Raw genomic sequence first — 25,000 nt, forward strand, 5'->3', positions numbered from 1 at the left:
CAGTTTAAACAAATATTTTTCATCTGGTCTGCATATTCTATGCTTTTGTACAAATTTAGCATCTGTTTGTACCTGCATATTTTAACTTAAGAGCTTTCATTAATTTTTTTTTTTTTAAAGCTTCAAAGCCATAAACATGTATATTTATACCACAGTATTGTACGCTGGTTGTAAAGCTCTGAATTAAGTCATTCTGTGCTTTAGTTTTGATTAGAATGATACAATTAGAACCTGTTATTCTACCAACTAATTACTTGTAGAATGTGACATCTGAAGAATACTACAAGATTACAAATTTAGGAATGAACCGAGAAATGTGTTCTGTTTATATTATTCCCCTATCTTCAGTCAAATCATTGTCATGGAAATGGATTAATACTGGGCCAGTTTCTGTCCTCATCAAAATCTTTCTCACAAAAAATGAGTAATAAGAATTTTAATGCTTCATATCAATAAGATTTTAATAGCGGGCTTTGATCTTCTTGCCAGTCTATCACTTGATTGGCCAAGCAGCATCCATCTTCCTGAATCATCATCGACTTGTGTTCGTTTCTGGGAAATTCTCTCTTTTTTTTTTTTCTTTTTTCAGTCGCTGTTGAACCATTTCTGGGTGCCTTTTGACATTTTATTTCTTACAGGCACAGCTAAGTGAAAGATTAAAGCAGATTTTTCACTTAAATCTCAAATACTAAATTCTCTCACTTAAAAAAGAGAGATTGTATGTTTGTGCATGTCTTCAAACAGAGAAAGGCTGGCATTTAGGAGAAGTTGAAAAGGCGAGAAAGAAACGATATGTATATTTATTTTGGCCTGTGGAAACCCTTTGGAGGGTTAAATCTTAACCGGGCTGTATGTGTGAATACCTGTTGCACATGAACTAACAAATTAGCAGCAAGAAACCAAGTTTGACAGGCACTCTGAGGCAGGCTGAAACATCTATGAAAATAAGCGTTCTCCCTAGTGATGGAGCTGCATCCAGCCTCTTTGAAATGCTATTTTAACTCACTCCGAACCCCCAGTTTCATGGAAAGTAAACCGATCCCTGATAAATACATAGTAAATAATTCTGCACATATCACACTCATTTGCATGTGAATTAACTCAATTTATGGCCATAAAGGCAGACTTTGTCAGCGCACAGAGTGCACAGAAGATGCAAACAAATCGTACGGGCAGAGAAGAACTGCCCACAGTTGAAAATTTGTCACATTTCTGCACCGCTTGATATTAATACATGCTGTGCTTCCAATGAGGTTAACATGATGATGACAGCTCAGAAGATCTGTGTGACGATAGATAGAAATAGAGATATAAGAACTTCTTGCATCTTCCTTTTGTATTCGCAGTTTCTTCCAGGTCTAGATCTCACATTATCTGTTAACTGACTATTTCTTTTCAATACGGAAAAAAAGAAAAAAAAAAAATCCCTTTTTATCACCCGACTGCTTATTAGATTTGATATTGGGAAAAGCCCTTCATTTACTCTGAACAAATAGTTCTGTTTTCCACCACTCGCTGTCATGTTTAAAGTAAATAAGTTCTCGTCCATCCAGCCCTGCTGAACTCATTCAGTTGCCAGAACAAAGCCATTGTATAGAGGTCCACAACAGCCCTTTTCTCTCCTTCCCTTAGCAGGATCTTCCCTCTTACTGCACTGTGCTCCCTAGCTTTGTAAGCAATGCAATAATGTGCAAATGCTAAAAGTGTGCATGCTTATTTCACAGAAGAAATGAAGGAAGATTATGACACTATGGGGCCTGAAGCCACAATTCAGACCACTGGAAACAATGGTACAGGTAAGGTATTGCATGATATGAGCATCACTTTTCTTCTGTATCATGTAGAATTAGCTTTGCGTGAAGTGACAAAACAATGTTTTTTCTTGTTTTCAGTTTAACAATTGGGAGACATTTACATAATTCTCCTGGTTTTATTTTTTTCCCCCAATTTGATGGCAATGGTGCAGTGACAAACTTATTCGGTGAGAGTCCTTGCTACCCCTCCTGTGCCCCGCAGTGTTTCAGCCCCTAACTCCTTTTAACTGCATCCTTGTGAGCTAATAGTTTTCAGCAGCATGAGGAGATGTTTTCCCAGCAAGGGCAAATCTCATATACTTTAAAGTAGCTGGACCAAGATACAGTAGTCTTTTAATGAGAGAGACTGTACAAAAAGCTTGATAATGAGGATGGGGTGCACCCTTCCTGGCAACCCCAGATTCGCATGGTGCACAGAGTAAGCTACTTCAGAGACTGAAAACATCTTTTCAGCAAGACACACATAAACCCCTTACATAGATACACAGACACACACACTTTAAATGCATATTTATGAGATTATTATGTTTCTGGCTAATCTTTCTTTTTTCCCCCTCCACTTTCCACATCTCTTTCTTTCCCCTCTTCTTAGAAATCAATACATTTTGTGGAACAAGAAAGGGGACAGAGATATTTAGTAGGCATCATCTCCGAGCCATCTCTTTTTTTTCTGTAGCAGAGCAAAACAGCAAAAGGTTTCTGTTGCTATTTTCTAATCCAAATGAATTCAGGGGTTTACCATGTTCTTTCCAAAGGCCACAAGGCTCCACTCCATCCTCAGCACAGCTGAATGCCATACATCACCCAATGTTTCTTTTGCATTTTGTCACAATTTGAGATGTTGCAGGTAGCCCTGATTTACACGGTTAAAAGTAAGAGTTTTCTAGTATAAGTACATTTCTATGCATGCCATTATGAGATTTAGTTCATAGGTAATGCCCTCTAGAAACATTACTGTAAAAGGTGGTACCTAAGTCTTGCAAGGATTTTATTACTCACACTTTCCTAATGTTGGTAACACCCACATAAAACCCCAATGCTCTTATTAAGTAACACAAGAAATTTACTTTATAATTCTTGAGGGGGAAAATAATAGGAAAATAAAACCATGTCACTGCTTTTTTCATCCATTAGATTTATTGTGTATGAAAGGAGGGTGGCACCAAGGCACAGTTTATCATTACGTATTTACTTAATGATCTTGCTGTACAGAACTGGATACGTATATATTTTAAAAGCTTTTTTATTTCCAAGGGATGTTAATAAAGTGACAACTTGTGCTTAGCACTTGGAGAAACAGGACTTTAGAAGATGTCTGGTTCGGAAATAAGACTTGATGATTATCTGAATTACCATTACCAGAGCCTTTGAGGTCCCCTATCAGTCCATGTGACTTCCTTTGCACATATTTTCCTTACCATAACAGGCCTTGACTCTTTCATACTTGCAATGTGGTCTGCTCAAGGGGGAAGACTTCATGTCCTCTTAGCCCCTTCCCTTCCAGTATCTGATGGTCTCTTCTGCCTGCTTGACTTCATCCTCACGACATCTCTCTGGGGCCAGGGTGCCGTCGAGCCCCCGCACAGCCCTGCCACTAACTCTGTGTCAGATCCATAGCTGTGGGGTGTCCTTCCTCTTCTGAAACCAGTTGGGGGAAAAGACAAGGGTTGCCCCTACCCAGCTTGGTGCATTGCAAACTTGTGGTTTAAAGAATGCTTTGCATTTAGGTGGTCTGCATTTAAAATGCAAAAGCTGCTCTGGATGTTGCACCTGGCAATTCCTTCCCCAGATGTCCTGTGCAAAAGTCCCAGCCTCCTCTTTATGCCAGCTGCTATTTGCTGCAATGGGTCGCTTGCTCAAATAACCATTCTGAGTTGTCTAGTCCTCTGCTAGTGTTTAATTCAAATCTTTTATCGCTGAGGCGTTCAGAGACACCTCCTTCGGTGGAGGCTGGTGCCTGGGTAGGCTGGGTAGAACATGTTTCTGTAATGGCTGCAGTCTCCATAGTCTCTTAAGAGCAATGTCAGATTAGTTACATTAAATCATCTGATGAACTAAATGCCTTTGCCAGTCTTTTCACCTTGAGTGGAAGATGTCAGGTGACAGTTAGGAGCTGCAGCATCCTTCATGCAGAGTACAAAGTCCTCTGGCTTGTCTGTTGAGATGCCCCAACTGTTACTTGAGGAGGAAAGGGAAGAGGTCAGTCCCTGAGCCATTTGAGATCCTTCTTACTTATTCTGGGAAATGTTCAAAGTTTTCTTCTTCAGTCTCACTATAGGGTTAGAGCCTGTCTTGAGTGTCTGGCCTCAATTATTCCCAGCAGGTAGTAGGGGGATTTAATACTGATGTTTAATAAAATAGCTGAGGTGAGGTTGACTCAACCCAGTGAAAGAAGTTGGATCACTGACTCCATCTTCAGCAAAAGCCATACCGCAGTGACCATCTGGTGTCCAAGGAAGGCACTGGTGTCTTCCTACAGATTAGCATAGACACTTCCAGATGGGCCAAGAAGGTTTCTCTCATTTAACACAACATGTCTCTCCCTCTTGACACCAGATGTTGTAGCACTCCATGACCTGCACTGAGCACAGAGATAGGAGATACGTCTTCAGACTCATTCACATATATCCAACAGGCAAAGTGGCTGTAGGTGCATGCAACAACTGCGGTGTATTTTTAGCATCAAATTCATTGCAGAATGTCATTAGTAGAGAAAGAAAACTAAAAGAAAAAGTCTCTGTTATTAAATTATTCTGCTATTGTCAGAATGACCACTTCCTAGTAGTACTTAAAAAGGAAATCTTGTTATCCATACATTAATCAGTTGCATTTTTATAATGAACCACAGAGGCTTTATAGTGGAAAAGCAAAAGTGACCATTACAGTGCAAATTTTAGTCTTTGGCCCTGCTAAATTAATTTGTAAATATTTCTGGTATTTCTGAAATGGTTACTTGACAAAATGATGTTTTGCAGAAGGGTTTTTTAAAATGTGAATGGAGAAATTCCTATGGTTTATTTTATTGTACCTGTTACGGTTATTACATCTGGGATGTTTGCAGAAAATAGATTAACAAATTCCCTGCGAACAAACAGAAAAAATTTTCCTGGTTTCGATTACTAACATCTGACAGGCTTTGAGTAAAGATCTCTTAATATAATTTAAAGAACAGAAAAAAAAACCTTCGGAGGGAGGAAAACAGAAGTAAAACTTGGCAGGTTGGAGGACAGGCCGTTTTCACGCTGTAATCTGTGTGTACCAATGGGGGCCTCTCACTTCCTGGCTAATGAAGGCTGTGGTTTTATTAGCTTTGTTTGTGATTAAGGGCAGCTATCACCATCTCGCAGGACGAGTTCCCACACAAAATAACTGGTCTCCCAAGCTCCTTGAACCTCTCTCTCACTTTATCTTGAAAGGTCCTAAATGCCTCCAAAGATAGCTTTCCTTAATGTGTTTTATTTTTATGTGACATGGCCACATCAGCTTTTGGAGCTGCAAATATTTCTGCTCTCCAGGCTCCAATAATTAATTAAAAAAAGACTTATTTGGTGAGGTCACCCACCGTAGATCTTGCTGAAATTCTTGCCTCGCAGGAGGGGATGTGCAATGTGTGTGCAGTGTCAGCCCATGAGGAATCTGGGAACATGACTTTCTGCATGGAAAATAAATTAGGGCTCAGGGGGAGAAGCAAGCCTTCCCCCCAGAAATCCAGAGAGAAACCTAATGGTTATCAGATGGGTCTTTTTAGTAACACTGGGTGAGCTTCCAGTCATGTCTGAATTGTCAGTAACGTCGCTGGTGAGAAACCAGATACACATGGTCACCTTTCGCTATTTATGTTAATCTGTGGTGTTGCAGCACTGGTTGTATTGTTTCAGTTAAGGATCTGTCAGCTTTTCCACTAAATCCCCTTGTTTTTAGGGGTTTATAATGTAGACATAAACATTTGCTTTAGCTCCCGGATTGCATGCACAGACATAGAAGCTAAATAATCCAGAGAATTAGGAAAACAAGGCCAGTAATATCGCAGCAGTCCTCCAGAGCCTGTTGGATCAGCCTCCAGATCGACTTGGGGGCTGGGAAGGAAGAACCTCATTTAGGTTCAAGTTTGGGACCAAAACTCCTAATATTAATTCAGGCCTTGCTCGGTGGCTGGAGTCCCCATCCTATAAATGCATCTGCAAACTCCAAACCCCCCCAGCCTGCCTGGAGGAGAAGGACACATGAAGCCATCCCTTGGAGCCATCCCAACCTTTCCCCTTCCTGATCCCATATCTTCTCTCTGGAGAAAAGCTCTCTTTCCCTGCTTCACAAGTAGCATTTACTGGGTCATGACCTGAATCTGGCAAAAAATAAACTTGTTTGCCTTGGATCTATTGCTAAGCCAAGAGAAGGAGAGATGGGTGTTAAGCCGGAGGGTGGATGATCTGGCAACAGTTGGAAGATCTAGACATAGCAAGGGAATGAAAAGTCAGGTTTTCGGTGTAAAAAGTAATGTCTCAGCTTTGTTCTGATAAAAACGAAGTCAAAAATGTAGTCTGATACTCTTGTGCATAAGGTGTACTTCAGTAACCACCATTTTGTTATAGTTCTCTCACAGCAACAAAATGGAGGTAAGGTACTCAGTCTTGTTCTCCATACTCACACTTCCCTTCTCTAGAAGTTACTTTTTTGGGGGGGAAAAAAGAAAAAGAGATATTTTTTCTCATACTAATAACAAATGATAACAGAGCTACAGAAGGACCAAGTGGGGAGCTCTGTGGTGTTGTAGAGATTCCCTACAAAACCCCTGCAATCGGGACAGAAGTTTCCTTCCTAAAATGGGGTCCTCTGCCCTGTGCCATTTGGTCACTGTCACTAAAATACTGCAGAATGGTTGAGAAGCTGCTCAGCTCATATGAAAAATAGGGCATATTTATCTCAGCCAGAGGATTTGATTTTATCGGCTAAAGGGATGAGGTTTGCATAGATGAATATCTACTTTTATCGATGACGGCGAGATCAGTGCTTCAAATCAGGTGCTTTCAGGTTTCCAGTTGTGCCTCAGTCAGAGGCCACATCTCATTTTGACTGCCAGCATCACCTTGCATTTTTGTAGGAAACTGAGGCAAAGCATTTGCCTGCTTCTGAACACCAAGGAGCTGGCTAGTCTCTCATTTCCAGTGGTTATAAACCAGTATAACCCTGTAGGGCCAATAGCCCCTTTGATTTCCATAAGTTTACTCCATATTGCTCCTTGGCATCAGTGAGAGCAGAATCGTGCCATTTAATATTTTGCTTTTACATGAACTGTAGAATAGTTTATGGCATTGCCTCATTTTCTTGTTTCACCTAAGGAGAAATACATTAAAAATGTAATCAATCATAAGCCGTTCTTTTCATTTATGGTCAGTTAAAAACAAGTATCTTTATTTAATTCCCCGCCACCAACTGCGTCTTCCAAGACTTGTTATTAAAAAAAAGAATAGAGAAAGAAAATGATCAGCTCCTTTTTTTCTCCTGGTGTAATGATATTAATATTTGTCTATAACGTCCCAGAGTTTTTAAGGTCCTTTCTGTATGCAGTGTTCATACATGGAGGAGAAAAGCATATTTTTAGTAACAGGATGTTTTGTGGTTGAGCATATGTTTCATGGACATTGCATGGACGATAAAAAATTGGGTTTACATTTAAAAAAAAGAAGGAAAACTCTTGTACAGACTGTAAAAGTGGTTTTAGGCTCAGTATCCATGTTATGGTCTAAAACATGTGGTTCTATTTGTGGAAATCTATGAAGCAATACTTTTTTTAAAACCTATTCTCCCATTCCAAGTTAATTTTTCAGGGAGAAAAAGAACACAAGGAAGATGTTGTGAGCAATTCTCTTCTCGTGCCTGCCACAGAAGAGCAGCCCGAGGCAGGACCTGTCATGGAGGAGAAGCGGCTGTGGTCTTTACCACCTGCAACTACCGTCTCCCATGCAGGGACTGTCTGGGGGTCTGGGGGGTCTGGGGGCAGCTGAGCTCAATCCTGTAGGTCGAGCTGCGTTCATGCCAAGAGCTGTGGGTCCCCCAGGAGCCCCCTGAAGGTTCAGGTTCCATAGATGAAAGATTACCTGCATTACCCAAGCCTCATAAACTTCTGCTGCTGCCCTAGAGAGCCCGTGTTCCTGTTAATTTAACTGCCCGCCCTTACTTCCATCCACGGTGGTGGAAAGCCTGCATTAATTTTATTAGGAGCTGGAGCAAGACCGATGAGAGGAAGGATCCAGCTGCAGCCCCAGCCTTGTAGCTCCAGTACAGCAGCTCAGCCTGTGTGTAATGATGCTAACCCACCCCAGCTCTCGGGAAGGATGCACTCAAACCCCCTTTCTTTTTCCCTTCTCTGATTTTAGTGAAGAATGCAAATTGCACGTCGGACTTTGAGGAATATTTTGCCAAAAGGAAACTGGAGGAAGGAGATGGGCATGCAGTCAGCATAGCGGAGTACCTGCAGCGCAGCGACACAGCCATTATTTACCCCGAAGCCCCCGAGGAACTGTCTCGCCTTGGCACTCCAGAGGCCAATGGGCAAGAAGAAAATGGTGAGGCTGTAATTCATTTTTAGCCAGTATCCTGACCTCGTGCAGCTGTTGCAATTATAAATGCACTACATGCCTGGGTGTTTACCTTAAAAATTGAAGAACAGCTGCAGCGGCATGGAATTTCATGAGCAAAGATTGGGGCTGTAATTTCAGTGTATTGTGATTTTTTAGTCAGCAAATTTGTATTATTTGGCGGGCGAACTGAAGAGCTGAATTTAAACAGGAGAAAGGCTGCCGCTCTAGTTGGGAGTTTGGGAAGTTTTAACAGAGTTTTAATGGAACAAAAGGTGGGATAGCTGGCCTATTGCTCTCTGATACCTTGATAAGTAATTGGAAGAGTGTCGGTAGGAAGAATTCGGTCAATGGCGTAAGTAATAGAATGAGCTGGGGCTGGAATGCAAATCACCAATCGATCGGGAAAAGTATTTCTTAGTTTTCCAGCCAGCGAGGTCTGCGGGAGGAGCGATGCCCGTAATTAATTTCCTAGCGGGGTCCGGAGCGGGTCCTGCGAGTCTGCCGTGGGAGTGCGTGGGTGCCGGTGCCTCCCGCCGCCGGTTGGAAGCTCCGTCCCTCCCTCTCGGGCAGCAGATTGCAGCGATTCCTCTCATACCATCCTGGGCAATCAGCCCATGAGCTGCCATTGATTTGCTGACCTTTTGGCCTGCTTCTCTTCCCCCCCCTCCCATCCCGGGGCACAGACCTGCCACCTGGAACTCCAGATGCCTTCGCCCAACTGCTGACCTGCCCCTACTGCGACCGGGGCTACAAGCGCCTGACGTCCCTCAAGGAGCACATCAAGTACCGCCACGAGAAGAACGAGGAGAACTTCTCGTGCCCTCTCTGTAACTACACGTTTGCCTACCGCACCCAGCTCGAGCGGCATATGGTGACACACAAGCCAGGGACAGATCAGGTGGGGGGCTGGTTTTAAGTGATTTCTTTCTGTAATAACCCCTTAGAGAAACGATATTGCTTTGATTGGCAATCATTATTAATTTTTCATGGCATTTTGAAGATGCAGATCTTTTAATGGTAATAGCTTTAATTGAGGTCTAAATGATTTTTTGATGGTCTCTTCTAATATGATTTAATAGTCTTATGTTCACGATCGAATGAGTGTGTTAATTTCTAATTTAGAAATTTTATTTGCACTTTAACTTGACTTTAGTTTCGTTTTTATGTTCCTCAAAAAGTGAATGAAACTGTAGCATTTTAATTATACATTATTAAACATCTCAGCAATTTTAATTCCATTTTTCACCTAGTTTTACTTTGCAGTGTTGCAAATAGGAGCTCCAAGACATACTAAAAGATCCGCTAATATTTTTTCATTACTTTTCGAGTAACCTTTTCAATCACGTGAAATTATGCGTATTTTGTATAATCATTTGTTAAACATAATTACACATTTTTAGAATAACTCTTCCTACAGTACATATAGGCTATCATTTGTGATTGTGCCACTAACACATGCATGCACTGGAATTGCAGCATCGCTATCATTTGTATAGCCCGGCAGCGTATCGGCAATAAATCAAAGCAGTTTTTTCCTCGATGTGATGCATGTAATATTATATCACTGCTGCATTTAAGGAAATGCTGCGTATCTCAAACAGGTGACTGAGCTTCCCTAGTGCTCCTAAACAGGCTGGCGATAGACCTGTGCCCCAAAACTCTTTACACACCAGCAGAAAAACTACTCTCGTCCTCACTGGAGAATTACTTCTGAAAACCCATCTTATGGAGGGCTGTAATGGAAAGTCAAATGGCGTGGTTAAAACTTAAATAAATAGATGTGTGCGTTGTGTCAAATTATAAAGGCTTTATGCGGTATTTATTTTTCTTAAAAACCTGAAAATCATAATTGGCTGTATTTCTCTTGGTGGGTTTTTCTCAGCATAAGGTAAATTCAGTTAGGCAAACACACATCTCCTAATCGCGCGATTTTTTGCAATTAGCATTTTTAAGAGATCTGTATCTTTTGCTTGATCTTAAATCAATATAAATGATTCTAGAGCGGTTTCTCCTATTCTTTCCTTCCCGTGGCTTTTCCAGTAGACAAACACATTTTCACATGTGTATTTTTCCTAACCTGATCCTCTGTAAGGTTCTTTCTTTTGCTTTGTGTCATTAAAAACACTGAGGGGGGAAGGGGGGGGAAATCTGCCTAGATATTTATCCAATGTAACCGCCTGAAATTTCACATGTGAGAGCGCGCTGGTACTGGCGCATTATGAATGGTAGCTTTGGTGTTGAAAAGTCCCCTCATTTGCTCATGGCATTTACAATTAGTAAATTAAAATGATTGTATCATATTAACAGTGGCACAACTAAAGTTTATAGTAGTCCTCGGAGGGCGATGGGGGGAGACAAAACAGCTGTTGCTGTTTGTTTATGCAACTCAGCAACATATGAGCGCGGGTCCCTCAATGGCGCGCGGCGGGCTGGGCTCTGCTTGATCTTTGAAGGTTGCTGCTGTTTGAACAAACCTCCCTGTGTCCCATGTAACACCATCTGTCTCGCCAGGAATGTGGGAAGAGGCAGCACACCCTCGCAGTTGTCATACCGTTTCGGCGCTGCCTTTTTTTTTTTTTTCCCTTCTTTTTTTTCCCCCCCTTCCCCCCCCCCCCCCCCCCCCCGCCCCACTCCTGCAATAGGCTTTTGTGTCGTGGCCGCCTGCGAAAGGCTGACCTCCTACCTTGAGCATCCAGAGCGGTTGGCTGCATTATTATTAATATTATTAGATTTTTTTAATTATTTTTTTTTCCTCTCCAAATTCAAAGTCACGGGGCTTTTCTTGCTTGTTGCAAAAAGGTCAGCTGCCTTTGATTATATCTTTATGCCACTTTTAACTTTCAACTTTCTCTCACCCCTTAGAAGAGCACTGGGGGAAAACATGGCACGAAAGGTAGCTCAAGTCTTCCCTGCTGCTCTGTGATTTTAAAAAACATTTCCAGCAGCAGCTCATGCTGAAGACGCAGTCTCTTCTGCTTGATAATGAATTAAATCTTACATGAAATGCCACTAACGACAGTGTTTCTGTCTTTCCTACACACGCAGTAAACAGAATTTTTAAACAAGCAGAGTCCCACATGTTCAGAATCTGCTAGGAATATTAAGAGCCACAAATCTTCTTATAAAACAGTTTCTCTCATCGTAAGATACCTTAAAGCAACACATTTCTGATGAGAGACTTAGGAAATAATTCTAAAGCAAATATCGAATGCTCATGTGAAAGTACTTTCTCATTTGTTTCGGTTTACTGCCAACATTTTGATTTTTATTGCAACACTGATGAGACAAATAAATGTACATGCAGACCTTTTGGTCCGCTTGATAAATTCAGAGCCACATTAATTTTGTTTTTGTTTTTTAAGCTAGAAATTCATGGCTTCTCTTGCATAAAATTCATGTCGGTATCTTTTTTTTTTTTCCCTCCTAGCACCAAATGCTGACCCAAGGAGCAGGCAATCGCAAGTTCAAATGCACTGAGTGTGGCAAGGCCTTCAAATATAAACACCATCTGAAGGAACACCTGCGAATTCACAGTGGTGAGTAGCGGAGGTGCTGGTGTGCTCATTTGCATTTTGTTTAATTAGCTGAGTTTTAAAGACTGCTTAAAATTTACACAGTTCTGCTTCTGGCTTCTTGGAGCTACTAAGGTATTTCATAAGTGATATCTGAGTATTTCTCATTTATCATGCTGTTAATACCACGGTCTCGCTGAAAGATTTGGAAATAGTAAAGCTTCCTGCAAATAATATAGATTGTTTGTTTGGCAGTTTGAGTTCAGAAGCATTCACTCAGTTCACCCTGAAGAGTCCATTATATTTTCCATAAAAAAAATCCTCCAAGTGAAATACAGCTCATATTCTCAGATAACGAGTAAGCGCAAAGCATCTCATATTGAATGACTTGTGCATTTTGGCTCTGCTGCTTGACGCAGCATTCAGCACACAAAATGCCACTGGGCTCTGTCCAGGCACAAACCTCCACCAATGCTGACGTGGAGGTCCTACCATCAGGACTCAGTTTCTCATACCATGCTCATTTCCAGTGAAAATTCCTTTTTTTTTGGAAGAAATAGAAATAAAATAAAGAAGAAATAAATCACATTTGAACAGTCTGGATTTGATTTGACTCCCTTCACCTCAGGGTACTTACCTGTGACTTGGAATGGTCAGTCTGGAGCCAACCTCACACCTTGGCAGCTGTTGCCGACTGGAGATCGTGGGTCCAAACTGACCTCAAGACCCGTAGAAAGAGGAGGGTAAAGCAGTGGTGGCATGTGGCCGTGTTCATAGAAGTAATATTTTCCTCACTATTAATCAGTGGATACACAGACGATCAGTTGGGTATCAAATGCGGTCGCTTGCAATTATAGCAGCAACAGTACAGCAACAATGATAATTAACATTTGGTTTTAATTATCATTTTAGGTGAAAAACCATATGAGTGTCCAAACTGCAAGAAACGTTTCTCCCATTCTGGCTCCTACAGTTCGCACATCAGCAGCAAGAAGTGTATTGGTTTAATCTCTGTAAATGGCAGAATGAGAAACAATATCAAGACGGGTTCTTCTCCTAATTCTGTATCTTCCTCTCCTACTAATTCAGCCATTACACAGCTGAGAAACAAGCTGGAGAATGGCAAACCACTTAGTATGTCTGAACAAACAGGCCTACTGAAAATTAAAACAGAACCACTAGATTTCAATGAATATAAGGTTCTTATGGCCTCACATGGGTTTAGTGCAACTAGTCCTTTTATGAATGGTGGACTTGGAGCAACCAGCCCCTTAGGAGTTCATGCTTCTGCTCAAAGTCCAATGCAGCACTTAGGTGTAGGGATGGAAGCACCATTGCTTGGGTTTCCTGCAGTAGGCAGTAATTTAAGTGAGGTGCAGAAGGTCCTACAGATTGTGGACAACACGGTTTCCAGGCAGAAAATGGACTGCAAGGCTGAAGAGATCTCCAAGTTGAAGGTTTACCATATGAAGGATTCATGCTCTCAAGCCGAGGAACAAGGAGTTACCTCCCCCAATATTCCCCCCGTGGGTCTTCCAGTAGTAAGTCATAATGGTGCCACTAAAAGTATTATTGACTATACATTAGAGAAAGTCAATGAAGCCAAAGCTTGCCTCCAGAGCTTAACCACAGACTCGAGGAGGCAGCTCAATAACATTAAAAAAGAGAAGCTGCGAACCCTAATAGACCTGGTAACTGAAGATAAGATGATAGAGAACCATAACGTATCCACTCCATTTTCATGCCAGTTCTGTAAAGAAAGCTTTCCTGGTCCCATTCCGTTGCATCAGCATGAGCGTTACCTGTGTAAAATGAACGAAGAAATCAAGGCAGTCCTTCAGCCTCATGAGAACATGGTTCCCAACAAACCTGGAGTGTTTGATAAGCAAACCCTCTTGCTGTCATCAGTACTTTCTGAGAAAGGAATGACTAGCCCCATCAACCCATACAAGGACCACATGTCTGTACTTAAAGCATATTATGCTATGAATATGGAACCCAACTCTGATGAACTACTGAAAATTTCCATTGCTGTTGGCCTTCCTCAGGAATTTGTGAAGGAATGGTTTGAACAAAGAAAAGTCTACCAGTATTCAAGTTCCAGGTCACCATCACTGGAAAGGGCCAGTGCCAAGGTGGCGCTGGCTGCCACCAACAACACTCCCACTAAAGACTCTTTGTCAGCCAGATCTCCAATAAAGCCTGTGGACTCTATAACTTCACCATCTATAGCTGAACTCCATAACAGTGTTACTAATTGTGATACTCCTCTCAGGCTAACAAAACCTCCTCATTTTACCAATATTAAACCAGTTGATAAATTGGACCACTCTAGGAGCAATACTCCTTCTCCTTTAAATCTTTCTTCCACATCTTCTAAAAACTCCCACAGTAGTTCTTACACTCCAAACAGTTTCTCTTCTGAGGAGCTTCAGGCTGAGCCTTTGGACTTGTCTTTACCAAAACAAATGAAGGAACCCAAAAGTATTATAGCCACAAAGAACAAAACAAAATCTAATAGTGTAAATTTAGAACACAACAGTGTTTCTTCATCATCTGAAAACTCAGATGAGCCACTGAACTTGACTTTTATCAAGAAAGAGTTTTCTAATTCAAATAATCTGGATAAAAGCACTAACCCAGTATTTGGTATGAACCCATTTAGTGCCAAACCTTTATACACAACACTTCCACCACAGAGCGCATTTCCCCCAGCCACTTTTATGCCACCAGTCCAGACCAGTATTCCTGGGCTGCGACCATACCCAGGACTAGATCAGATGAGCTTCCTACCACATATGGCCTATACTTACCCAACTGGAGCAGCTACTTTTGCTGATATGCAGCAAAGGAGAAAGTACCAGCGGAAACAAGGATTTCAGGTAAATTGTGGCAACTGTTTTCTTTTGAAAGGCTAGAATTTAGTATTTTGTGATATGTCCTCTTACAGAACAAAAAAAGCCCAAAGTTATATTCAGCATTTCCAACAAAGTTAGCAGGGTTGATTTTAGTCTGAATTTGCAAAAATGCAGTGGGGTAGGAAAACAAATTGCAGCTACCTTAGGAGTACCTCTACCTGGATTCAGAATAGTATCAATACCTTTGAATAGGCATAATGCTTATGTTTTGATTCTGTTAAAAGCTGAGTCGTTCCTTATGGGAATTGTATCTAAATAAAAATAACATTATTGAAAAATCCCATCCTGCAATAAAATAAGAAAAAAAGGCAAATTTTGTAGGGAAACCAATCTCTTCAGGACTCCCCTCACAGTGAGCATTTCACCATGGGGAAAAGGAGCAGTGGGAGACCTCTTGGGAATCACGCCCACACTTGGATGCAAAGCCGTAGCCCTCTAAGCAGTGGTCCATATGGCCTCGTAGCAGCTCTATCCATTGAAAGTCCTCAGAGCTTCCTTTTCTATGTTTTTTTGGGGATTGCTTGCACACCATGCATAGGAAAGCCGTTTTCTCTTCTCATGAATGTCTGGGGGATGAGCAACGTTAACATTGCTTCACCACAGCCCCTTCTTTCAGCCCACCTACTGCCCTCCCCAGATTACCAGTCCTCTAATCCTGCCAGTCATCTGGAACAGCTTTGAAAAAACCCAGAGATTAAACAAAATTATTTGGAGAGGTAGCAGCTAGGGCCCTTAATCGCAGACAAAGTCTTTCCCTGGACATGTAATCTGGGTCAGCACGTCTTCGTGCCTGGCTACAACCTTTAATACTTTTCTCAGGTTGTCCCAGGGTCAATACATGAGTAGTAAAGGATTTCACCGCTTGCGTGCCTACAGCAAAGAGCTGCTCTACAGTAGTCATGTACTTTTATAGTTTTTTGCTGGGTGTATTCAGATATAATGTACAGAGTTTAGTTAAATGAGATTAACTGATTATAGATTAATAATTTTTTTACATTTGCGTATGTTCCCCTATGTCCTATTATGGTCTATTAGTAATTTTACTGACTAGTAAATGTTTTATAGTTTCAAATGTGAAAATCAGGTATGGTTTTACATTACAGGCTGTAATCCCTCTTTGCACAATAGGAGCATAAATAGCACTGCACCTCCATAACAGCTGTTCCACTATTCCAATTTACAGTACATCTGCCCTCTTTGTAAATGTATTTAAGCCTATTTAATCTTCTCTAATATTAATTAGTGCAAACCTAGTCTAAGAAAACCGAACTGTGTGATAGCAAATGGAAATGTATGTTATCATGCAAGTTTGCACTCTCTTTGGATCAAGACAAAATAAATATCAAGAAATTTAATAATTTACTGATCCACATTCATTATTGCTTAATGCTGAAGGCTGTTTTAACATAGATAGAACATTGATAAAAAGTGTTATTAATATTCCCTATTTCAAATTACAAAATTAAATATAAAAATATAGCTTGAGGCCTTTAGTCGGGAGACATACATTTAAATGGATTGCATAATAATAACATTTGTACCTAAATATAAAATTCAATTAAAACCTTTCTACAGATGCAGAATATATCCAAGTTTCAGTGTTTTGAAAGGAATGATCTCTTAGCTGTTGCTTACACTCACCCCTGTAAAATATTACAATACTTTTTGCCATCCCTGAAGAGCCTCCCCTTTTCATTTTCAGCTCCTCGAAAATATTTAGTGTCAATATGATAAATACCATTTGCTTGTGTAAATCATATTAGTGCAGAGTATTCAAAAATAGAAAGTTGGTTGAAGGCAGAGAAGTAGGAGGCTCCTCATTATTTCCACAGTTCCCATCAGCTGTAGTTTCTTTATCAATGGGTTCCTAAGCTAAGAGGGACCACCAGCTTAAGCAGATGTTGTTTTAACTTTTCTGGGGTGGTTGGTTCCTCCACGGGAAGGAGTGGTGGTGGAAGCGCGTGTCGCTGACGGGTGGTTCCCTCGCAGGGAGAATTGCTTGATGGAACCCCAGACTACATGTCCGGCCTCGACGACATGACGGACTCTGACTCCTGTCTGTCCCGAAAGAAGATCAAGAAGACAGAAAGTGGCATGTACGCGTGTGACTTATGTGACAAGACATTCCAGAAGAGCAGTTCCCTGCTGCGACACAAATACGAGCACACAGGTAGGGTTTCTGCGCACGCCGAGGGGAGGGCTGAGGTCCACGCTATGGTCTTTGCACTGTTTCATGAGTACACTTGTGCAATGAATGGTTCAGCAGGTGCTGAGGCTTTCAGCAGGGAAAAAATAATATCTTTTGCTCAGTTCAACCTATTTTTTAATTTTTTTCAATGGTTATTGCTTGGAAAAGGACTGTAGGAAGTGATGGGGTGAATCTCGGTAGGTGCTAGGTGAGCTCATGTCATGTTGAGTGTGATGGCCATCTTGGCACTCAGCATCTCACAGGACAAGCCCTCTTCAAATAAGGCAGGCCCGAGCACTCAGAAAGGAGTGCAACTTGGTCAACACAAATCTGGCATAGGAAGGAAGAGTGACAGTGTATTTCTCCTTTCTGAGACACTATCTGACCCCACACTATTTAATCCAATAGAAAAACTTCCACTGACATTAGCAGTGCAAGACCTGGCTCTGGGCAAGTTATCTGAAAGTAAACAGCTCACAGGGGTTGCTCTTGTCATGATTTCTCACGCCAGCAGCACAGGGAGGTTGCATTTCGCTTTTTCGCTTCTCAGTTAATGTCCAGGGAAGGTTTCCTTCTCTCCCAAGTAGGAACTTATTTTTGTCTAGTTCAAAGAAGCTTGCCAAGGCTTACTGCGGATTGTCAGCTTAAGAAATATTTTGGTTTGAAAAAGACCCTCCATCACACCTATGCTGGCTGTGGTTCCTCTCGCAGGCAGTGTTCCCTTCCCCACTGTCAGCCAGGACAGGCAGGAGCCCGGAGGTGGAGAGCTCTCTGAGGGGGATACATCGGCTCAGTGGGTTTCAGTTAGGGGAAAACAGGACTGGAGCTCCCCAAATAATAGAGATATCAAGTTATGTTAGACAAAGGGAATGTGAATTACCATGTGAATTATTGTGCAGCAGGACATAAACCAAACTCCAACTTCCTAGAGTTAGAAAAAGCTTACTCAGGAGGAAACTTTCCTTAACTTTGAAAGCTGAGTCCTACTTCAGGAAATGAAGCAAGTCACATCATCCTTCAATCTCACCATGTAACGGTAAAAAACTTATACCTCTCTATTAATACATCTTCCAGGCCGCACATAACCATTTGGCATTTCACATACAAAAAATTTACAATTCGGGAGTGGACTGTTGCCTTTAAAAAAAAATTCTTCGTTATTTTTCCTTCTTATACTTTTCTTCCAAATTTTAAGCTAATCCCACACAGGAAAATAAAAAAGGAAGTTAAAATACATGTGGGATTAAGAAAGAAAATGAAAAGCAACATTTTGGACTAGATCAGGTAGTTCATTGGTGGAATGTGCTTCCCACTACATTATTCAGATCAAATTGTTTATTCAGTAGAAGAAGCTTTGAAGGCTTTACATCCCTGCACCTTTCCTCTCCTGAATGATTTTATTACAGCCATCTGCAAACATTATGGTTTACTACACTACTACCGTAAAGCTCTTATGTTAGAACTGGCCTTCATATATATCGGGATCTGGACATATGGTTGAATCCCATAAAGTTGGTAGTCCATAAGGTCGACAGACATATGGTTGAAAGGCTGAAAATTTGACAAGCTGAAATGTGTGCAATCACCTTGATTTGCAAAATAAACTGTATTTGTAAAAGCAAAAATATGTTCTGGTCTTTAAGTAGCACAGGAACCTACTGCCTAGAAAAATACTACACAGCTGCAACGTTAGGGACTTTTCTCCTTCTTCTTTGCTCTGTCCCTTTCAGCTTCTCAACTGTACGTCCATCAATTTTATGGGACGCAGCCTTATGATCCAGAACGTGTATACGGTGTCATATTTAATACACTAGAGCTACAGCACATCATCAAGCTCAAGCGTGGCATTTAGAGACAGGAAGGATGGTCTTGTGGCAAAGGCACAGGCGCTGAGGCTGAGCGTGCTGCGCTCTTTTCTGCCACAGACTTCCTCTGCGAATTTCAGCAAATTGCTTCATCTTTCTCTCACCTTCGTCCATCTTTGAAATAGAGGGAAACGATACCAGCCCGCCTCTCCAGGGTGTTGTAAATCTTAATTCATGCAGGCTGAAATCCTGCGATGGAACTCGCTATATAAAGTGTGAAGTATTATTAAGGACGCGTTTGCTTTTATGGAGCCTCCGCACATCACACTAATGTTAGATAGAGGTAGCTGGGAGCTCTGAAGACCTCGGCTGGGCTAGCCTCCATAACTCATTCACAGCCTTCAGGAGGCACACTGCACTGGGACTTTGGCTAATGGCTTAGCATGCATCTTAAGTGAATTTCAAATTAATTTGATAGTTTTTGGAAAAAGCTTGTAATTGCATTAATAACATAGGTGCGAAATGGCAGTCATGTTCAGTGGAAGGATCCGAATTCAAAGTAAAGCCATCTTCTGCATTTGGAGTTATTGTAAGAGTAGGCCCAGATTTTTCAATCAACTTTTTGAAACCTAAAAAAGAGAAAAAGCTTCTTTTCTGAGTGTGTTGCTGTTTTCTGTCCAGCTGATCATGATCTGTTGTTACTTCATTAAAAACATATTTTAGAAGGAATTGGAACACTTCCTGTCTTTCCTGGAGAAGCACAAATAGTGGATGTTGTTTATATTGATGTTCTTTTTCCTATGTAAAAAAAATCCATGTGCTTTTTCAGGTCTTTTTTCTGATATGTGAACAACCAGATTTGCCTTTGTCACCATTTCTCCGGTCCACATACCTATTGAAACCAATGCTAGAACAAGGGTTAAAAGAGTCAGCCAGAGGCCACGTTCTTGTTTTGCAGACCCTAAAGACTTATCCCAGTGAAACTATTTGGAGCAAAAAGTAACATTGACATGTAAAATTACATGAGCTGGCTTAATCACGTGCAACACCAATTACCGTAAAGGAGAAAACAGGAATGTTGTAGGTAGTGTGATGAAGCTGTTTCCCTGCCAGGGCAAGAAGAAGAATGGGATTTGGCTGGTTCTTTGTGTCAACCCAAGAACTTTTGATAGGATCATGCAGTCACAGATCAACGAGCTCTGTGATTACCTCTGTACGCCATGCCTGCCACAGTTAGAGCACAGTAGAAAAAGGGGCCCAGATTTCACAATCCATAATTTTTAATTTATGCAGCATTAGAGGTATTCTGCAATAGCTTCTAGGTTCATGTGGAGAAGGAATATTTATTACATTACTGGAATGAGTGAACTGCATTGGTCCTGGCTGATCTGAAATTTAGTGTAGAGGTCACTGTTTGTTGCAGGACCAAAATCTGCCAAATTTGGGATACGATTTAATTTTAGGAGAAGTTACGTGCCCCTCTTAGAGTCTGAGCTTCACAAGAGCCTATATCTTTAAAACCAGAGGATGCAGCACTGTAATTAGGGTGCAGAGCATGGCAGGTAGCACAGGAATTTGGTGCTCACATTATTTTCCTGTGAAGTCTTATGAACTCATCCTAACTTTGGTGAGGCTGAAATTAGTTGAGCAGATACTGCATGTGTCTAATCTCAGATTTCTGCAAGCTACTTAGCATAAGGCTCGAGACACCTTCCTTACTAAAGGTGAAGAAGATGGTTGCCTTTTTGGCAAAGCATTAGTGCCATTTGGCAAACAAAAATATCTTTGTGTTGCAGGTAAGGAGGGAAAACAGTATCGGGTAAGTGAGCAGGAGAGCAAACAGAATTGAGTATCTAGAAATAGAGAAAAAACCTGGCTCCTGGGTAGCAATCCAGCCCCACCTTGGTCATCAGTGCTGTGTTGGGCTGATTCAGGAGTAAGGCGAAGGTTAGCGTTTGTTCTGCCGTCGTCAACGCCCATGTCTGCTACACACCAGCTTTACCATAGCTTTGCAAGGGAACTTGCAGTGTGCCTGCTCTGCAACAAAAGCTGGAAACAGTTTTTCAGAATCCTACCTAGAAATTTTAAATCCTTCCATTGTTGTTCTATATTACATCATATTCTATTTTATTACTTGTGTGGGCTGTCGAGGGCCTCATAGCTGTGCTAGTGCTTTCATCCTTTCTTTTTCCACTGTATATTTTATTAAGACCTCTTTTTTATTTTTGTAGCTTTCATGCTGATGCAAGCACTAGTTTTATTTTCAGATTGATTCTGTAAACTAAATATTGTTCTTGAGCCTGATAGCAAATCAGTTCTCTCTGGCTAGTATTTTGAATTCCCAGCTCAGGAGTTTTCTTTATTTAGAGCTTGATTCATAAAAAATTTACATGCTATTTAAAGGTTATTTTTTCTTGCTTTTTTCTTACTCTGATACAAGTTTAGAATTCCCCATTTTACACTCAAATAAAGAAAAAAAAAGAATATATTCTATGCTTGTGAAATTTGTGCTGTAGACAAGGTCTCCTATTCAAAACAGAACAGGTGCAGTTTGGGCAATTATAAATAAATTGCATTTATCTTGCACCTTTGACCGCTTCGCTGTGCTCTGGCCGCTAATCCATCTCCACTGGGACTACATCTAACATTCAAACCCCCAAGCAGCTTCAAAAGAGCTGCCTTTAAAAAATAAAAACAAACTGTCACAAAAATGTTTCCTTCTTTCCTCCAACGAGCAGGACTTCTGTTTGCCCCCCTCCCGCAGAAAAAAGACCCACTTGCCTTAGGCAAAGGATGGGTGATATTTAGTCTGAGACCAGTGACAGCTCATGATCTGATGTCTTATGACTTTTATACCACTGCAAATGGGAAACGCATAGCTTTTCAGTCAAAGACTTTTAGCCCACAAAGATTGAGAGATACTTACTGTTAGAGATTATGTTTTGTTGTTTTGTTTTCACAGAAATGCAATTTTAGAGACTTTGCAAACAGATTACATATAATTTCCCCTCTGTAAATTGAGCCCAGGCCCCTGTGGGAACTTCTTTTTGCAGATGGTGGAATAAAAAGAAGTCCAAACATTTCCTTTAGATATTTGTGAGAGATTTATCATTTAGTTTCACTGCAAAATGTGGCATCCACCTGATGACCCACAAGTGTTTCATGAGCCTTCCTGTGAGTTGCCTTGGGTACCTCTGGCCTAGCTCCAACCCCCATGGGTGACACAGGTCATCTCAGATGAGACTGGGTAAAACCTGTGGGGTGGGATGTCCAAATCTGCTTCTTTCCGACCCATCTTTACTCCACTGATGTTATGACACTGCATGACAATGCTCTTAATGTGTGTTAGCTAAATAGCTGATAAAGCAGCTGAGACTACCTGCAATTGGAGGTTCTCCCCACCCACCTACAATTGTAGACTTCTCCCCATCCACCCACAGCTGTAGGTTCTCCCCATCCACCTAAAACTGTAGACTTCTCCCCATCCCCAATGTAAATTACCTTACTTCAGCTTTATTTTATGGCCTACTAATGCATTGTAGGGATTAGGCACTCCTTTTAAATGGCTGAAATACTGGGTTTTGCACACGGGGGAAAAAAAATAATTCTTCTGCAAATGTTCAGAAACCTGATACATTTAAAAACATATTTCAATTAGTGTTGTAACAGCTGCATGCTGCGCACTGCTAAGGTATGTTGTGTGGTGTCTGAACAAAGAACTTTGCTCAAGCTGTCATGTTCCCTTAGATCAAAACGGAGTCCTTGATATGGATGTGGTAGACTAAATAGCTCTAGTATAGCCTTTTTAGTAATATTATAAATTAATATGAAAATATGAAGTATTTTAATCTTCTCATTTCTAAATTAATTTATAAAATATGGATGATTCCCTGCCAGGCTACCTCTGTGCTGGCTGGAGGGAGGCCCCAGGTAGCATGAGCAGGAGGTGCAACATTGAACAAATACCACGTGCAAGTGATGAGCAAAGCAGGCAAAGACTGAGGGACGAGCACATCACCCAGCCTTGGGGAAGGGCGGGTGGAGGCAGGTCTGGATGAGAAGCAGTGGAGGTGGTTGACTTCCGTTTGAGGGGAGGAAAAGTGCTGGGCAACTGGATGGAGCACAGCTATGGGGTGAGAAGGGTATAACGGGCATCAAATGCAGTGTGCATAGAAAAAAATCAGGAAATTTGAAGTAATGGAGAAAGAGTGGTGCTGTGAAGTGGAACAAGACAAGGGTTGGGCTTGTCGATGCTAGGGAAAAGTAAGTCAGAGGGAGGGACTGAGACAGCGTGGGCAGTTCAGTGAGGAGAAGGACACAAAAAAAGGTGCTGAGGAAAAGCAGAACGTCTACGAGGAACAAAAGAGGAACAAAATTAGCAACTGTGGAGATACTAGCAAAGGGACGTCAGCGTGTTGCTCCGAGTGGGCTCAGCAGGCAGCTGGGACAAGGCAGGGATGCAGGCAGGCATATCTGGTGCATCCAGCTGGGTGGTTGGTAGCGTTGGGAAAGCTCCCACCTCACCCGTGAGGGTTTTATTCTGGCAGCACTAGGGTCTGAGGAGTGCTTAGGCTGAGAGTGCTTTGGGATTTTAAGCTAATTTGAGTAAGTGACTTGATCATGCTAAAATCTCCCAAGCTAAGACTATGGGATTTCCTTATCGTGGCAAAACTTGTGCTTCGAATGGCAGCTAGCAGCCTCCTGGCTCTGGATTTGGTGCACCCCCAGGTCAAGGCTGGAGGTTCAAAGCCAAAGTATGTGTACAGTTCAAAGGCCAGAGTTTTCTTCAAGCTTGACTTTTAACCAACAGGTTAAATGGGCAGAAATGCGTATTTAGGAAACAGATCATAAGAGCAATACTGCCATAATTCAATATATCAAGCTTGAATTTTCAATTTTACTGTAAAGCGAAATAAAGAAGAAAAAAGAAACCCTGTGTGTGTGCAAGCTTAGGAAACTCTCATACAAACAAATGCAGTCTGAGTCCCAATTTCCAGGCATCCACTAATTTCCCTGTCACTTGGGTTATTCTATCTGTGGTTTCTCCTGTATTTTCCTTCCTGCCAAATCTCCCCTTCATTTCATAACATACAATTTTTGGCTTCCTTGAGCATTTGTTAATCACACCTTATTAAATGTGAACTTTCACAGTGGGACTTGAAGGTAGCTGTGACTAGATCGGGCAAAAAAATTAGCATGTTCCCTGGTATTCATTCTTAGCAACTTTGCTATGGAAGTGAAATTATTTTTATGCCTGACTTTCCCTGCTCTCAAGTCCCAGCAGTGACTGCAGAGGAAAATAAAGCAGATCAGGTTCATAAAGGAGCAGCTTGAGTTTTCTTGGAAGTTGAGATCCTTCAGTGATCTGAAAACTTTTTTTTGCTTCTGGATTTCCTTCTGCTCCAGCACTGCCAATGACAGTCTCCCATCTTTGTGGCCCTTTGCTCTTGGCTGGGATTTTCTTGCCTCCCCTCCACCCCACTCTTCCTCTCTCTGAGCTTGCTTCTTTAAGAATTAGAGAAATACCACACTTTTACAACTGACAGGATGGGAGGGCTCTGGTGTGAAGTTTATTCCTGTTCTGGTCACATGCCACATTAGCTAAGTATGATAAATACGCCCGAGGAATCAGGCCAGTTCACTAATAAGTTCCTAACGATCTGCACTAGCAATAAGACATGCAAAGCAGAGCTCTGCTTTTCAGGCACCGAATACCGGCATTTTTATATGCGTAAAAAAAGCATGAAATATAAAATAATGACCAATTGGCACTGTATCCTCCTGCATGGTTGCACCACTCTGGAGCATTCAGTTGAATGACACTAAGATTATAATTTGACATTTCAAAAATAAAAAAAATCTGGCTGAAGGTACTAATGTTTGATTTTATTTTTTGCCTTCTGCAATCTAAGTTTGGTGATCGGTCTTCACTAATTCCAATCTTTGCACCATATGTTATGTCTGGATATCTCACGGTTGCATCATGCTTTGCTGAGTTTTGTCGTGTGGCATCATGCTGACAAGTATTTTTTGTCAGCTCTATTTTGGAATTAAGCTTTCAGTATGGCAGTTCTGGAAGGTGTTGAAGGCATTCCTGTGCTATTTGTGGCCTGGGATCAACCAGATGTGTTTAGGCTTGGCACTGGTTTTGAGTTTCAAACATTGGTTCGAAACTGCCTGAAATG

The 25,000-nt window shown here is 41.4% G+C and overlaps 1 protein-coding gene across 3 annotated transcripts in view; it reads left to right on the forward strand.

The window, feature by feature from the left end:
• Nucleotides 1-25,000, forward strand: part of ZEB2 (zinc finger E-box binding homeobox 2) — a 115,796-nt gene that overhangs the window by 87,891 nt on the left and 2,905 nt on the right. For all 3 annotated transcript variants that reach the window (XM_074828520.1, XM_074828522.1, XM_074828521.1), the window contains 6 exons: nt 1,725-1,796; nt 8,189-8,377; nt 9,076-9,290; nt 11,820-11,928; nt 12,817-14,786; nt 16,812-16,992. In XM_074828520.1, coding sequence (XP_074684621.1) covers nt 1,725-1,796; nt 8,189-8,377; nt 9,076-9,290; nt 11,820-11,928; nt 12,817-14,786; nt 16,812-16,992 — 2,736 coding nt within the window. The remainder of the gene's footprint in view (nt 1-1,724; nt 1,797-8,188; nt 8,378-9,075; nt 9,291-11,819; nt 11,929-12,816; nt 14,787-16,811; nt 16,993-25,000) is intronic.

This window comes from Strix aluco, chromosome 6 (genome assembly GCF_031877795.1).
Source record: "Strix aluco isolate bStrAlu1 chromosome 6, bStrAlu1.hap1, whole genome shotgun sequence".
Classification (NCBI taxonomy): domain Eukaryota; kingdom Metazoa; phylum Chordata; class Aves; order Strigiformes; family Strigidae; genus Strix; species Strix aluco.